The following is a 16,438-nucleotide window of genomic DNA, read 5'->3' on the forward strand; positions in this document are numbered from 1 at the left end:
AGTTGATATAGTGCAAGCTTTAAAAAAAAGTGAGGAAAATGGACATATTTCACCATCTGATTTTTTTGTTTAAAACATTGTGTCCAGGAGAAAAGTTACACCCAGGAAAAAGAACTAGAGTCAAAAATCAAGTCAGAACAATGCCATAACTCTCAGTCTGGAAACAAAATCTAGATATTGTTGCATGCTCCATCAGTAGTGCTTGTGGGGATAGTCTTCTACAAGTCAATTTAATACAAAGTAATGCCCATTTCTGGCCTGATGGATGATTTAACTGCATATGACCTGGAGAAAAAAAAATTGAAGACAGTAGACATTTGAATCTAAAATTATTTTTAGCAAAAGGTGTGTTGGAGGTTATTTAGGAGGAAGTGATTTCTCTAGATTTTTCTTCTAAGGACAGATTAAAGTTTGATGGTTTATTGTAATTCATGAGCCACCTACCTCCATCAAGACTTCTGGAAAGTCGCTTACTCGAAGTACGCTCAAAATACGGTGCGGGCCTGTCTATGAGAGTACTGGCCTCCCGTGTTTGAGCCTGTGTGCGGCCACTATAACGGAACTTTGAACCTAAAGTCAAGAACTTGCTTTTTGGAGTTTGTTCAGGGGATAGCAGCCTGAAAACAATGATTTCAAATGTTTTATACATTCAGAATTAAATACTTTGCACTATTTACATACTATTACAACATTTCCACGTATTAGTTCAAATTTAGGAAGCAACTTTAAGAGATAGGTACCGACATCCTCTAAATTTAAGGAATTTGATAAGGAATGTCATCGGGAGCTTTTGCAGTCCACCACATTTTTGCCAACTAAATGAAATCTCCCACTTTTGAGTATGAACATATATGTAAAGTTTTTCAAGCAGAGAGTGGTAGAAGCCTGGAATGCACTGCCAGAGGTGGTGGTGGAAGCAGGCATGTTAGTGACATTTAAGAGGCATCTGGATGGTTACATGAATAGGGAGGGAATAGAGGGGTACAGGCCAAATAAGGGTAGAAGGCTTTTTTTTAAAGTTTAGTCAGGACATGATCATCGGCACAGGCTTGGAGGGCCGAAGAGCCTATTCCTGCACCGTACTTCTCTTTTGTTCTTTTTTCCTTCTGTAATTCATTTTGCTTCCTTTAGAAACTATCCACATCAGGCATGAATTTTTTGTGGCGAGTACTTCATTTTACAAATATACAACTTCTTTACCCCTCTTTATCGTATAGATCTATGCAAAAAGCAATTTACAAAGGGTTGTGGATAAAGATGTACTCTGGAAACTGTAAAATCAGAAAAAAATGAAAGCAAAGGGAGGAATTGTGAATTCATTAATAAAGGATCATTTTCGATTAATGCCATATATACACGTATATTAGGACTGCCTACATTTGAATTATTAAAATTATCATTATTAACTTTGGCTAATCCAACAAATACAGAATAGCCTTACCTAAAGAAAGCATGATGCTCCACACAAACCTTCCACAATCGCTTTGCTGCTCGGTGATTAGGCAACTTGAAACCAATAGTGCTTTCAAACTGCTCTGTCTAGAAAGGAATGTAATCATAAATTTCTAAATGTTAAAGGGAGCTCCAAATAAAATAAAAAGCATTTGTTTTTACAAGAAATAATTTCTTGCACAGTTGTTTAAAAATAAAAGCTTCTTTTTAAAAAAACGGACTCTTTGCTAACCCACAAATGAAACACTCATCTTTCTATGTTTCTAAAACATAAGAACAAAAAGCAATTAAATTTCAACTTTTTCATGTGTAAAACAGGATGATTTGAACAGTCCCTTAGGGCCAAAGAAGTCTTGGTTCCACTCTAGTTCTGTGCACTCAGATATGGCTAACCATGTGCATTCTGTAGACACTTAACAACGTGTGAGGTAACTAGATGTTGAGTTGAAACAGATGCTGTATGTTTATATTTTCTGCCTACAAACAACAGACTTTTCTGTATTATATATGTAGCTCCCGGCACATAAATGCACTACACTGCAAGTCTAACTGATAGTCCTAATTTGATTGTTAATATAATTCTTTGCACACTTAGAATTATTTAGCAAATGTGCAATGTGGTTCACATTTTCACTTTGGATCTTACTCGATGAGCAGAGTAATGTTATGCTCAAGGAGTAGAAGTTCAAAAGGATCTTCATTGTTTTGATGTTTAAATTAAGAACCATCTTCTTTAACATCACAGTGAAAAATTCAACAATAACTCGAAACTATGGCATATACAGAAGCATTGTCCTCAAGCTTCAGTACAGAGGGTGGAGTGATCTTAGCTGTGGAATGGAGGCAACAAAGATTGAATAATTTCACATCTGTCTGCATATCTCCATAACTGAGGGGAACCTGCTGGAGGTGCACTGAAGCACTATGGTGAAACAGTTGGAATTAAGGTTTGACACAGCTGCACTTGACAACTGAAATGGACCAGTTGTAAGGATCAGATTTGCATGTCATCATATCATTAAAAAATGATGGTGACAGGCTTTGGAATACAAGCAAATTTGAGGAAGACACTGCATAGACTCTCATGAATCACAGAGTCAAAGGCTTTCATGAGGTCAAAAAGTTACGTACAATGGTCATATTGCTCCTTGGATTTAGAATCTTGAAGGATTCTTGCAATGCTGTTCCCTAATGCAAAAAAAAATTAGGGAGACTCCCAGGTTTTTAACATCAGATTTAACGTATCGTTCGGAGATGACCATGATTATTATGGCTCAAGATCTCATGGCAACAGCTTCGCTTCCCAGGTAAGGAATATGGAGCTTTTGCTATCAACTGAAATTCAGAAATTTACTAGATTCATCTACTCCATAGGCCTTGTTGTTTTTCAACTAATGAATGGCTTTTATTCAAGGCTGGATAGTGCTGGTAGATGGACATAAGAATTCAAAGCATGAGTAGGCTAATTGGTGCCTCAAGCCTGCTCTGCCAATCAATCAGGTCATATCGTTGCCTGGTATGCAGTCCAAGGGTTTCTACAGAGTTTCCTGCCTTTCCGGATACTACTCAAGCACAGAATCTGAGTTCAAACTCCATTGCACTCTGTTCAAGCTGGATAGTGCCCTTGGGGATGCAGTGAGAATGCTCAAGTCAAGAAATAATCTCAGTTGGGGTACTCTTAGAAACGTTCATTCTAGTAGGCAGTGAGTGCCTCTGTCCTTTGTCCTTGGCAAGGAGCACCCCTTGAATATTTGAGGTGTAGATAATCTTAACAGTGATGAAATACCAACGCACGTCATGGATGTCAACAAGCACTTGTCTCTCCCGCACTCTTTCCATCCATTTGTTCACAAGATATCCAGCCGTTTGTTGTAGTGCTGTTTATAGAGCGTGCAGTGTGGTGATGCTTCCAGTGTGTGAACACCCTGCGCCTATGTTCGATTAACGCCTCTATCACAAGCCAATCTCTGTATTTCCAGGTATAGAAGCCAAAAATGTTTGATTTGATGTGAACCATGAACTTCAGAGTGGACCAGGCAGCGTGGACACATCGCAGCTATCTGCTGGGATTAATGAGACTGCAGACGAAGTACCAGCTAAGAAGATCTGTCTTCATGGGATACTGAAGATATTCAATGTAAATTTTCTTGCTGCAGTGTTTCAACGGTTGTTTAAGAGGCAGGTGGATGGAATTAATAGGCAAGACTATATGATGAATAGTTCAGCAGTCGTCAATATCTGTCTTGGTACAAGTAGCACATACATCCCTGCAGCCGTTTGCTCTGGTTATGCAGCGGTCAATACGTTAACTGACAATGCTGACGCAAGATCTTTGCTGTTTGACAAAACAGGTTACAACAAGGTCATGCTGTAATTTTTGAAAACTGTTTTAAGATCAGACTTCAGGATTCATGCAAGATATAACAACGTGCTGCAATGGGAAGACTGCCAAGTTGGCATGCTGAAGCACTCAAATCAAATGGCTGGAGAATCTGATTCACTCATACTTATCAATACAACAGAGACCAGAATTTAATAAAACAAAGACCTGCAGATACAGGCAATTGGAAACAAAAACAATATTCAGAAATTGCTGCAGAAACACAGAAGGTCTGGCAGCATCTGCGAAAAGCAAATAGAGTTAACATTTTGAATCCAGGTGACTCTTCATGAAATGGGTTGCTTTTAGAATAGCCAGCCCATTTCCAATTCTGCACTGATCCCATTATCATCTATTTAGCTTCTTTTCTTCCTTGGCTTAGTATCAACAACCCTCTTGTCTTCCTATTCTTTATTTCTCTCTTTCTCTGAGCTTCCTCTCAGGAACTGCTGATTGTGGAGTCTGAGATACCAAGGTGTGGAGCTGAATGAACACATCAGGCCAGGCAGCATCAGAGGATCAGGAAAGCTGACGTTTTGGGTCTGGACCCTTCTTCAGAAATGGGGGAGGGGAAGGGGGCTTGGAAATAAATAGAGAGAGGGGGAGGCAATGATAGAAGGTGGATAGTGGAGCAGATAGATGGAGAGAAGACGGAGATGAAGCCAGTAAAGGTGTGTGTGAGTAGGGGGTCGGGGTGGGGAGATTTTGAAGCTCGTAAAGTCCACATTGAGACCAGTAGGTTGTAGAGTTCCCAGGTGGAATATGAGGTGCTGTTCCTCCAGTTTCCTTCTCACAACCCCCAAACCTTCTTATTAGCATAATTACTACCTTTTCTTAGATGCTATCAGTTCTGAAGAACAAATGCAAAAGTACAGCACAGGAACAGGCCCCTCGTCCCTCCAAGCCTCTGCCGACTATCATGCCCTAATTAATTTAAACACAAAGCTGCCATTTTTCGATCAGTATCCGTCTAATCCCTCCCCATTCACATACCCATCTAGGTGCCCCGTACATGTCTTCAATGTCCCTATCTCCACCACCTCTTCTGGTAGAAGGGACATTGGACTTGAAATGTTAACTGTTTTCTTTTCACAGATATTGCCAGACTGGCCGAGTTTCTCCAGCAATTTCTGCTTTTGTTCATTTAGAGCCAGAATTTGATGCACACTCCAAACCAGACAAGGGGTGCCACCTATTGGTAATGGCCATCCCACAGCAATAATGCTGCAGGTGCAATAATCCCACCCAATCGTCAGATCCCGCTTGCACGGCTCTGCTTCCCCCAACCAGTGACTGGTTTCAAGGAAGCCCTGTTATTGAGGCATACTCTGCCTGGTGATGTAACTTTGGCAATGACGTCGCTGAGACTATCAAGCTGTTGACGAGGTTTCTCTCTTCTCAAATGTTGCTTGACTTACTTCCAGCATTTTCTTTTCAGAGTTTCAGCATCCACAATATTTTGCTTTTGAATTCATTTCCTGTTATTTTAAGTTTAAGTTCCATACTAATTGACATTGCAAATGGGTTTCATGCTAGTTTTGAGAAGATTTGTAGCTCAGGTTGAGGTTCTGGATGTGAGTTTGCTCGCTGAGCTGGAGGGTTAGTTTTCAGACGTTTCGTCACCATTCTAGGTAACATCATCAGTGAGCCTCCGACGAAGCGCTGGTGTTATGTCCCGCTTTCTATTTATCTGGTTAGGTTTCCTTGGGTTGGTGATGTCATTTCCTGTTCTTTTTCTCAGGGGGTGGTAGATTGGCTCCAAATCAATGTGTTTGTTGATGGAGTTCCGGTTGGAATACCATGCTTCTAGGAATTCTCATGCATGTCTCTGGCTTGTCCCAGGATGGATGTGTTGTCCCAATCCTCCTAATTCTCCCTAGCAGAAAGCTAGCCACCAGGATACATGAACATCAACTAGGCACAAAACGACATGACCCACTATCACTCGTATCGTTACATACAGATAAGGAAGGACACCACTTTGATTGGGACAACACATCCATCCTAGGACAAGCCAAACAGAGACATGCATGAGAATTCCTAGAAGCATGGCATTCCAACCAGAACTCCATCAACAAACACATTGATTTGGAGCCAATCTACCATCCCCTGAGAAAAAGAACAGGAAATGACATTACCAACCCAAGGAAACCTAACGAGATAAGTAGAAAGCGCGACATAACACCAGCGCTTCGTCGGAGGCTCACTGATGACGTTACCTAGCATGGTGACGAAACGTCTGAAAACTAACCCTCCAGCTCAGCGAGCAAACTCACATCCAGAATGGGTTTCATTTCTCAATTCCATCAAATTTCAAAATAGACATAACCCCATCTTAAAACAAAATCAGTTCCTGCCAACTATAAAGCCACTTCCATCCAAATCGTCGCCAGATTCTTTACTTTGGTTCTTTCCAAGTTCTCTATAAAGACACTGAATTATTTACATCCAACTTCAAGCTCTCACTTTGATCCAGATGGTTTAATTTACTAGACTTCTAATTTCCCTCCATTCCTCATAGATCATCTCTGACTTTCTCTTTCTGGACTTGACTCTCCCTCTATTAAGAAATGGGCTTTCCATAGGAATCTGCTTTCAGAACTATTTGGATTAAGGTTCTGCCCACTGCATTTTCACACAGAAAGCTCCATTCATCTTTGTTACATTTACAGGATTGATCTCCTCTTTTGTCAATGTATTTCCTGAAATGTCTGCTCCCCTGAAAACTTGCCCTCCACAGGAGTCAAGCGGACCCTTGACTTTCAATTCTCAGCCTCTGTTCTTAGCCCATCCCATCTTAATCAGTTACAGAGTTCTCTCGAACTCATTTTCATTATCGCCTTTCATATTTCACAAATAATCTACAACAAATATGGCTATACCTCCACGTGCATTTGAAAAGCCTCTACAATGCCTTTGTCTACCTTATCATCCGATTTCCTATGCAGTAGCAGGATGTACAACACTTTGACACATTCCAATTCCAGGTGAGATCGAAATTACAAGCTTTTCTTGTACTCTAATACATCTTGCCTACTGTTGTAGGGCACTCTTCGCCACACTGGGGAAACTGAAGATCACCTTGCCAACCACTTTTCTTTCGTCAGTTCCCTGTGCATTTCAAACATTCTATGAAGCATTTTTAAAAAAAAATCAGAACACACAAATGTTAAAGCCTAATAGCATGGAACACAAATGTTAAGCTTTTTCAAATTGTTTTCAGCTTTTAATTTGCACCTTGTTTTCTTAACTAAGTTAAAGTTAACTCTAAATATACAGACAAATGGCATTTTGATAAAGCCTTACCTCTCCAGGTCGAATTTTAATATAAAAATTGCTTCGTTTATAGGAAATTTTAAGAATTTTTGGCCAAGCAAAACGGTTAATTCGGAGGCGATCCTTGTAGATCAGCAGGCCATTTGCACATATGCCCAACATAATATCCACGCCTTCCGAATCCTGTTTAAAAAGTAACAAAAAATGTTTTAAAAATATCAACATGGCATTGCTAATTCTTGAAAACACTAAAACTAACTTCAAGGTGAAGTAGCAGATAACTAACTCACAAGTAATGCAAAAGTTTCCAAAATAGGGAACAATTAACTTTATGTGTCCTTTATATGGCTCATTACTGGATAACTGGCAGGCATATAAAATCATAAGACAAAGGAGCAGAGATTGGCCAGTTGGCCAATTGGGTCTGCTCTGCCATTCAAAGAGATCATAACGTAAAATAGCAGACGGTAGGGATAAATTAGAAATTGATCATTTCAAGTTAGCAGGCTACTAGTGGTACGCTACGAAGATCAGTTTTGGTGGCCTCAGCTATTTACATTCTACATTAACAATGTTCTGATAAAAGGTCACTGGACTCAAGGCATTAATTGTTTTTCTCTCCACAGATGTTCCAGACCTGCTGAGTTTCTCCAGCACTTTCTGTTTTTGTTTTAAATTTCTAGCATCTATACTTCTTTGTTTTATTCTGCTAACATATCTAATTTTACTGATAATGTAAGCCTGGGTGGAAATGCAAGCTTTGAGCTCCAAATTTTTGGATTGTATTACAAATCACTCCCAAATATACCATGATGATGTGGTACGGCTGATGCTTTGTGGATAGTGACTTCTTGGGATGGAGGATCCAGGGAGGAGTTGTCCATCCAACGTGCCCTGTGATGTTGGGGAACGTTGGACAACATGAGACAGTAAGAACTGCCGATGCTGAAGTCAGAGATAACACAGTGTGGAGCTGGATGAACACAGCAGGCCAGGCAGCATCAGAGGAGCAGGAAGGCTGACATTTTGGGTCTGGACCCTTCTTCAGAAAACGGACAAGATGTAGAGGAAGCATCAGTGAGCTGCAGCTGTTGGATAAGCACTTGACTTTCACCATATAGTTTCACATTGATTCCTGGGAGAGTAGCAACCTGGATATAAATGAGGCAGGATTAAATAATATGTCAATGTTTGCAAATCAGGCTGTCACCACTTACAAGCGAGATTCTCATCTAGCCATTGAAACCAATATCCAAGTCATGTAATTGCTGGGAGAAAATGCCCTACATTTTGATCTTTTCATAGCAGAGATTATCTTACAAATAAACTAAAATCATCCTTTCTTAGGAGTGTTGCTTAACATTATGTTTCTTTTCACTCATCTCTCCAAAAAAATTCACTATTTATGGATATTCAGTTTCTAATCTCTGTCACCTTTCCTGTAATGGCAATGAAATCATATCCATTTTCTTCACTTTGCGCATTCAAACCATCAACATTTCTGTGAGTTCAACATCCTTCTCTGGAATCTGAGCACCATTTTAGATTCCAATCCCCTTGCCAGTCTATTTCAAAATTCCTACATTGGTAAATGAATTAGCTTCACTACTTGTCGTTTTATAAAAAAGGAAAAATTACAATACCTTCTGTTCATCATCAATCCTGCTTCCCAAACCTTCCACGGTCTGATTCTCCAGGTTGCTGAAAACTTATTCCCTTCACGTTCAAACTTACTCTCTGAACCTCCAGCTTCTAACCTCACTCTCTTACCCTTCTCATCTCCCGAGCCTGCATTTCTTTGAAGATCCGTGCATTTTTTAAATTACTGCCGTTCACTCTGTCCTTTTCCTGAATCTCTGCTTGGGCAAGGTCTACAGACATAAGCAACAAGAGCACTCATTTCAGATGCAGTCATTACAGAAAAAAGAAAAAATCTGGACCAGAACAGCTTCAGTTGAGCAATTTTGCACGACAGGGGACACGACATTTGAGTTCTAAATTTGAATCCGATCTGAATTTCAAAAGGGAACACAGGTTAGGACAAAGAAGTGATGAGAGATTGAGTCAGGTATGGGAAGAGGCTGGAGATCAGAGGATTGGGCATGAGAAAAGGTTGCAAGCTAGAGTTTCAGGCATGGGAAGAGAGGAGAGAGGCCGCCCCATAATGCTGTAGTTCTACGGCAAATCACTGGAAGCTTTTGAAAACAAATCTTGTGATTCAAACGAAGAATGGTCACGTGAAACATTAACTTTGCTATTTTTGACTCCCTAAATTTAGTAGCCATACACACTAAATATAAAATGAAAATACTCTTATTTTGGGGCAGCATGGTGGCTCAGTCGTTAGCATAGCTGCCTCACAGCACCAAGTGGGATGAGTGGGATGCTCGTCAGACGGTCAGTGTGGACCCAATAAGTCTAACAGCCTGCTTCCGCATTGTAGGGATTCTATGAATTATTCCATTCCTTTAAATCCATGACTCCCATCGGCTGTGACGGTGTCCTTTTTCTTGCAAATCTAACATTTATCACATCCCTTGCATAAGCTTACTGTATTTCTCATCCCTTATTTCTGCATACTTCACTAACATTTTTAACTTTGTAGGGTGGGTGGGCAAATAGCCTATGCTATTTTAACACAACTGTCTTTTTATTCTAAGCTCCTCACCCCTGATATCAAGAACATTTGTTTTTTTTTTAAATATACTGGAGTGGTTATATTCCAATATTGAAATACATTAGTGACTCAATTGTGGAAATAGCAACTTCACAAGTTTTCCAAATACACCAGCATTATTTTTCACATCCATTTCATCTGTAATTTCTTCATTAGTTGCCTACTTAATAACAATTACATCTGAAATTAACAATCTGCATCCACACTGACAAAATAATTCTCTCAACATATTTTACAAGAACTGACTATTCTTTTTAAAGATTTCAGTGTGCTAAACTGGTCCTGGACCTGGAACTGTCAAATTCCATAACTTTGTTCCAATCCTTATTATTCAGAGTCCAAGTAGCATTTAGCCAGTTTATTCCACATATGGTCAGTGTTCATCTGCTGAACAATGTCACAGCTGAAGGATTCTGCCTACAACATATTCATCACTGGACTGAAACTTCTTGTGATCAATACAAATGCTTCCCTTTGATCGATATTTCCATTTTCTTCCTTGAAATCCTCTGCTTTATGTTGTGTAAATGGAAATGCTAGTATACTGTTTTAGCCAAATCATGGCATAATGATATTTTTTAATTACACCTTAAACATCAACTAACCACACCTTGTACATTTCTGGTGTTCACTCATTTTCAATTCCTTTTTATCTTGCTCTTCAAAACTGTCAAAAGCATTTCCGTCTTTATTTAATTTAAAGTTCTTGTTTTATACTGGATTTAAAGGTGTGGAATAATTCTTAGAATCTCGACAATGCGGAAGCAGGCCATTTGGCCTACTGAATCCACACTGACCCTCCTACGAGCATTCTTCTAACATTGTGTCCTCCATTTTCTCTATTATGACAGATTGTCCTAGTTGCATCATTAAAACTATAGGGTATTGGTTTAAGCTGAAAGGGAAAAGACTTATAAAAGGACCCGAGGGGTAACTTTTTCCACACAGAGAGTGGTGCGAGTATGGAACGAGCTGCCATAGGAAATGGTGGAGGCAGGTACAATTAAAACATCGAAAAGGCATCTGGCTAGATTTAGGATTAGAAAATGCTTACAAGGATATGAGCCAAATGCTTGCAAATGGGACTAGGTCAGATTGAGATTTCTGGTTGGCATGGGATGAGTTGGACTGAAGGGTCTGTTTCCATGCTGTATGACTCCATGATTCCATGAGTGCTTTCCAAAGAATTTCTTAATGCTTCCAGCATTTGTAAAAGCAGCGTGTGGCTATCTCCAAATTTAACTACCATCAAAACTAGAAATGTGTCTATACTTGATACTTGTGCATAGTCTCAATGAATTAAATGCCAGCACAGGTTGATGAATTTCCAGCTGGAATTTCTGGAATCTTGTATATATTAGTACGGATTTCCATTTTGTCTTCTATCTAACCTTCATTTGATCTAAATTTGACAATGCTTCTAGAGCAGTTCAAAAATCACCTTTTTGATCATTTTCTCCAGTTCAGTTACTATACCTAAATCTTTGTCTGTGTTCAAATGATCAACTGTCAATTCCAAAAAAAACTGCTATTTATCCTGGTATCGACATCGGCATCAAAACAAAAAAAGGGAAAGCCTTTCCATGTTTCTTCTTTGGAAGGGCAGTAACCATGGTCCACATGGTTACGTTGTTTATGCACAAATAATGAAGCTCATTTTTCAGAAAGCAGAGAAGGCTAATCAACACCTTGACACTTTCCGCTAAGATTCAGCCATTTTCCTACAGTTTTCTCCAAAGTACTCTTGGTTAGAAGACTGCTGAGTTTTCAATTCTTGACTTACAAACAGCTAACCATCTTCTGCTACCAATATTAATAGAGTCTAGTCATATACATGTCTAGTTAGAATTTAATCTCTAGCTCTTACAACACAGACTCCAATAACTATGCTTGCCAATTTTATAAATACAGCTCTTACCAATTGGCCCTTAACATATTATTAATTAACTCTTCTCTCTTTGCATTAGGTGTCAAGCATCCTTCTGGACTTTACTAGATGAGAACATTTCTTATTGCCAATGCCTACTCTGTCAGCTTTGTCACATCAGCTTTACTTATTAAGTTAATCAAATTGCAAAATACAAAATTAATTATAGGATGGTTACTGTACAGTACAGGAGGCGGTCATTTGGCTCAGCTTGCTGGTTCTTCGAAAGAGCTATTCAGCTAGGGTCATTCCCTGGCCTTCTCACTTAAGTCTTGTATTTTCTTTCTTCTAGATTATTATCCAAATCCCATTTGGAAACAATATCTGAATCTGCTTTCACCAACTCTTAGCCAGGGACGTCCAGATCCTAACAACCTGCTGTGTAAAAATCACTTTCCCTCATATTACCTTTGATACTTTTGCCATCAATTTGTTTTCTGGCATATCTGGCACAAATATCTAAACAACGCATAACACCATGGCTGTGTTATTTGAAAAAAAAGAAACTGTATATCAGGTCTCACATTAATGGTCCAGCTTTATTCAAACAATTGAATTGTATAAAGAAATGAAAGATGTGTTATACAGGATCAAAGAAAAATTGAGCCACTTAAAGTGAATGGAGACAAACTAAACAATTAACAAAGCTACCAACTCATGCTTGATGTCTACTCATGTGGTACTAAAAAAGGCAGGTTTGCCAGTAGTTGTTTAAGTGCCCGAGGACAAATATATCTTCAATCACTGAATATGGATGAATTTGTAATATGCTTTAATGGTGATATCTGCTAAACTGCTAACAATTTGTGAATGTAAATAAATATGCTTACATATTTATGCTATCATATTTAAACAAGAATTTCCAAATTCATCTGACTTCATACATTTTGCGAAATTAAATGCACCGTAGCAAGAATTCCAGTAACATTACTGGATCCATTGCAATGTTTGTAATGCAAATGTACTTGCAACCTTTGCCTCATCCTTTTGTTTTAATTATCAGGTAAGCATGAAAAAAGTCATTTGTAAATCTGCTCCACCTGTCCTTTGATAATAGTGTTTCAGTAACAACAGTCTGTCTTTACTAACGAGATTCAGTGTAACTTCTGAAATCCATACTGTAACACTCCAAGAATGTCATAATAACAAAAATAAATTTGGCTGAAACTGAATTTTCACCTCCAACAGTAGCACTGTTGAACACTTTATGAAAACAAAAACAAACAGATATGTACTGTGAATACTTAATTAGGGCTTTGAGCAATGTATAGTGATCATTAATTAGTAACTCAGAACAGGTAATGCACATCTTGACTTAGTATAAGCAAAAATGTGTCAGATATAGAATGTAAGCAGAAATAAGTGGGATGAAAACCCTAGAAAGGTTACTCAGGCTCCAACTAACTCACCAGTGTTAAATGGATATTTATTCCAGTACCTCAAGAAATATTTGTGAGTTAGTACATGATTGCATGGGATCAAAGGAGAGCTAGCTAATTGGATTCAAAATTGGTTCAATGGTAGGAAGCAGAAGGTGATTGAAGGCTGAAGGTTATTTCTCGGACTGGAGGCCTGTGACTAGTGGTGTGCCACAGGGGTCATTACTGGGACCTTTGTTATTTGCTGCTTACACAAACAATCTGGATGTGAACGTACAGGGCGTTTTGTAAGTTTGAGGATGATACAAAATTAGGAGGTATCATTGAGTGTGAGGAACGTTATCAAAAATTATAGAGGGCTCTTGATCAGATGGGGAAGTGGGCTGAGAAGTGGCAAATGCAATTCAGTACAGATAAGTGAGGAGTGTTGCATTTTGGAAAGACAAACTAAGATAGGACTTATACAGTAAATGGTAAGGTCCTGAGGAGTGTTGTGGAACAGAGGGACCTAGGAGTAAAAGTACATAGTTCGTTGAAAGCGGCGTCACAGATGGGCAGGGTGGTGAAGAAGGCATTTAGCACGATGACCTTCGTCAGTTCAGGCACTGAGTATAGGAGTTGGGATGTTATGTTACAGTTGTACAAGACATTGATCAGGCTATACATGGAGTACTGTATACAGTTTTGGTCACGCTGTTACAGAAAAGATATAGTTAAACTGTAGTGTGCAAAGACGACTTATGAGTATGTTGCCAGGACTAGTAGGCCTGAGTTATAGGGACAGCTTGGTGAGGATAGGACTTTATTCCTTGGAATGTAGGACAATTAGGGGTGACCTTATTGAGTTGTATAAAATCACGACAGATATAGGTAGGATGAATGCATATAATCTTTTTCTCAGGGCTGGGGAATTGAAAACTTGAAGGCATAGGTTTATGGTGAGAGGCGAAAGATTTGAGGAGGACCTGAGGGGCAACTTCTTCTCAGAGAGTGGTGCATATGTGGAACGGTCTGTCAGAGAACGTGGTTGAGGTTGGTACAATAGTAACATTTTTAAAAATACTGCCATAGATACATGGCTGGGAAGGGTTGAGAGGGATATGGACCAAATGTGGGCTATTCGAACTGGCTGATTGGGCACCATGGTCAGCTTGGACCAGTTTGGGCCAAAGGGCCTATTTTCATGCTATATTACTGTATGACTCTGAATACATGTGGACAGAAATAGGCTAATATCGTACATAAAATTGGGAAGACAACAACAGGAATTGTGCTATAAATAGCATGCAAAAGAATGCAATCCATTTAATTTGGATTGACTTAAAACTTAATAAAACAGAAGAGGAAGATTATGACAGATCTAATATCCCTATCTTTTTCAACATGTTAAACTCACAAGTGAACTATGGATAGGCAAAACCAAAAGTTCAATCAACATTAAATAGTTAACTTTATAAACACAACAGGCACGAGCAATTGATTCTGAGCAGCTTGTAAATTAAAGAAACATAATTACATAGAATATTTGTATACTGTATTTAGCATGGACAAAGAAACCGTGCACGGAGGAAGAAACGAACTGACAAGGCAGGTAGCTTCATGCTGTTAACATACCCGTGAATGAAAGCACAAAGGGATTGAGGAGTTTTATTTGGTTTGCTATTTACTAAGCCTGACTACTGTTAAGTTCCAATAAACAAAGCAAACAGAATTCCAAACATAACCAAGTTGCCAGGTAGTGACCACCTCCAACAGGGAGACGGAGACAGTAAAGACTGCAGATGCTGGGAGCTAGACTCGGCCCAAAACACTGACTTCCCCACTGCGTGGATGCTGTCTGACCTGCTGTGCTTTTCCAGCTCCACCTTTATTGGCTCCAACGAGGGAGAATCTCCACTTGATATTCAATAGCATCACTTTCACCCAGTAGCTCACCATTATCCTAGAGATGTCAATGACCAAAAACATAACTGGACCAGCTACATAAATATTGACAGTGTAACTCATCACCTGATTCCGCAAAACCCATCCACCATTTACACAGGACTAGTCAGAAGTGCAACGGAATAAAAGTGGCCTTTGTGATTTCAGACTATAAGGCTGCTCTCTCATCAGAGACAGATACAACTGGTGGTGGTTAGCAAGGAGGGTCCTTCATGGTAACCTCAAACAGTGCAGGAATTGAACCCAAGCTGTTGGCTTCACTCTGCATTGCAAACCAACTAACTGAAGACCATGCAATGGAATACTGTCGACCACACCTGGATTAATCCAACTCCAAAATAATCAAGGGGCTAAGCTCTGTCCAGGTTAGATTCATGGGAATGGTTCCCCTGAATAAGGAATTCCAATGACATAAAAAGGATTGCAGACTGATTACAGAAGTTGGAACGATACTCTTTATGGGTGATAGTATAAGATAGTGGTGGACGTTAGATAGTCCTTAGGATTAGGGTAAAAGGTCGGCACAACATTGTGGAAAGATTTGTGAAAAGATTGAGAATCAGAGGACAAAGACTTAAGGTAATTGTTAAAAAAAAAGAAGACCTTCGAAGAAACTTCTGCATTGCAACTGGTTAAAATCTAGAATGCATTGCCTGAGTGGTAGAAACAGGTTTAATTAAGGCATTCAAGTGGGAATTAAGTTCTTAACAAAAAAAAATGCATAAGGCTAGTCCAATTCCATTTTCAAGCATTTTACTCACAGCCTTGTCTGTTTTGGCATCACAATCATCAAATAAATTGCACAGGCTATTTCAATTTCACCAATCCTAGGGTCGGGGCTGGAGGTGAGAGTAGTGGTCATCACTAAGGAGATGATGCTGGGGAAGCTGAAAGGTCTGAAGGTGGAAAGATCACCCAGATTGGTTGGACTACATCCAAATCTTCTGAAGGAGACAGCTGAGGAGACTGTGGAGGCATTGGTGATAATCTTTCAGGAATCAATGGAGTCAGGGAGGGTCCAAGAGGACTGGAAAATAGCTAATGCAACACTTCCATTAAATGAGGGACGGAGCCAAAGGGCAGAAAATTATAGCTTGGATAGTCTAACCTCGCTCATTGGAAAGATTCAAGATCATTAAGGATGAGATTGCAGAGTACTTGGAAGTGCATCATTAAAACAGAGCTGAGTCAGCATGTTCTGAGGAAGGGTCACCAGACCTGAAACATTAACTCTGTTTTCTCCTCCACAGATGCTGCCAGACTTGAACTTTTCAAGCAACTTTGGATTTGTTCCCAAGTCAGCATGGCTTTGCCAAGGGGAGGTCATGCCTGACAAAGTCTGTTAGAATTCTTTGTGGAGTTAACAAGCAAATTAGACAAAGGAGAGCCAGTGAATGCGATCT

At 39.4% G+C, this 16,438-nt stretch overlaps 1 protein-coding gene across 19 annotated transcripts in view; it reads right to left on the reverse strand.

Annotated features, from left to right (window-relative positions):
- Positions 1 to 16,438, reverse strand: part of epb41l2 (erythrocyte membrane protein band 4.1 like 2) — a 188,328-nt gene that overhangs the window by 22,747 nt on the left and 149,143 nt on the right. For all 19 annotated transcript variants that reach the window (XM_048530477.2, XM_048530479.2, XM_048530478.2 and 16 more), the window contains 3 exons: positions 7,139 to 7,291; positions 1,442 to 1,539; positions 445 to 617 (listed from right to left, as the gene is read on the reverse strand). In XM_048530477.2, the coding sequence (XP_048386434.1) occupies positions 445 to 617; positions 1,442 to 1,539; positions 7,139 to 7,291 (424 nt within the window). The remainder of the gene's footprint in view (positions 1 to 444; positions 618 to 1,441; positions 1,540 to 7,138; positions 7,292 to 16,438) is intronic.

The sequence above is a fragment of the Stegostoma tigrinum genome, chromosome 4 (genome assembly GCF_030684315.1).
Source record: "Stegostoma tigrinum isolate sSteTig4 chromosome 4, sSteTig4.hap1, whole genome shotgun sequence".
Taxonomy (NCBI): Eukaryota; Metazoa; Chordata; class Chondrichthyes; order Orectolobiformes; family Stegostomatidae; genus Stegostoma; species Stegostoma tigrinum.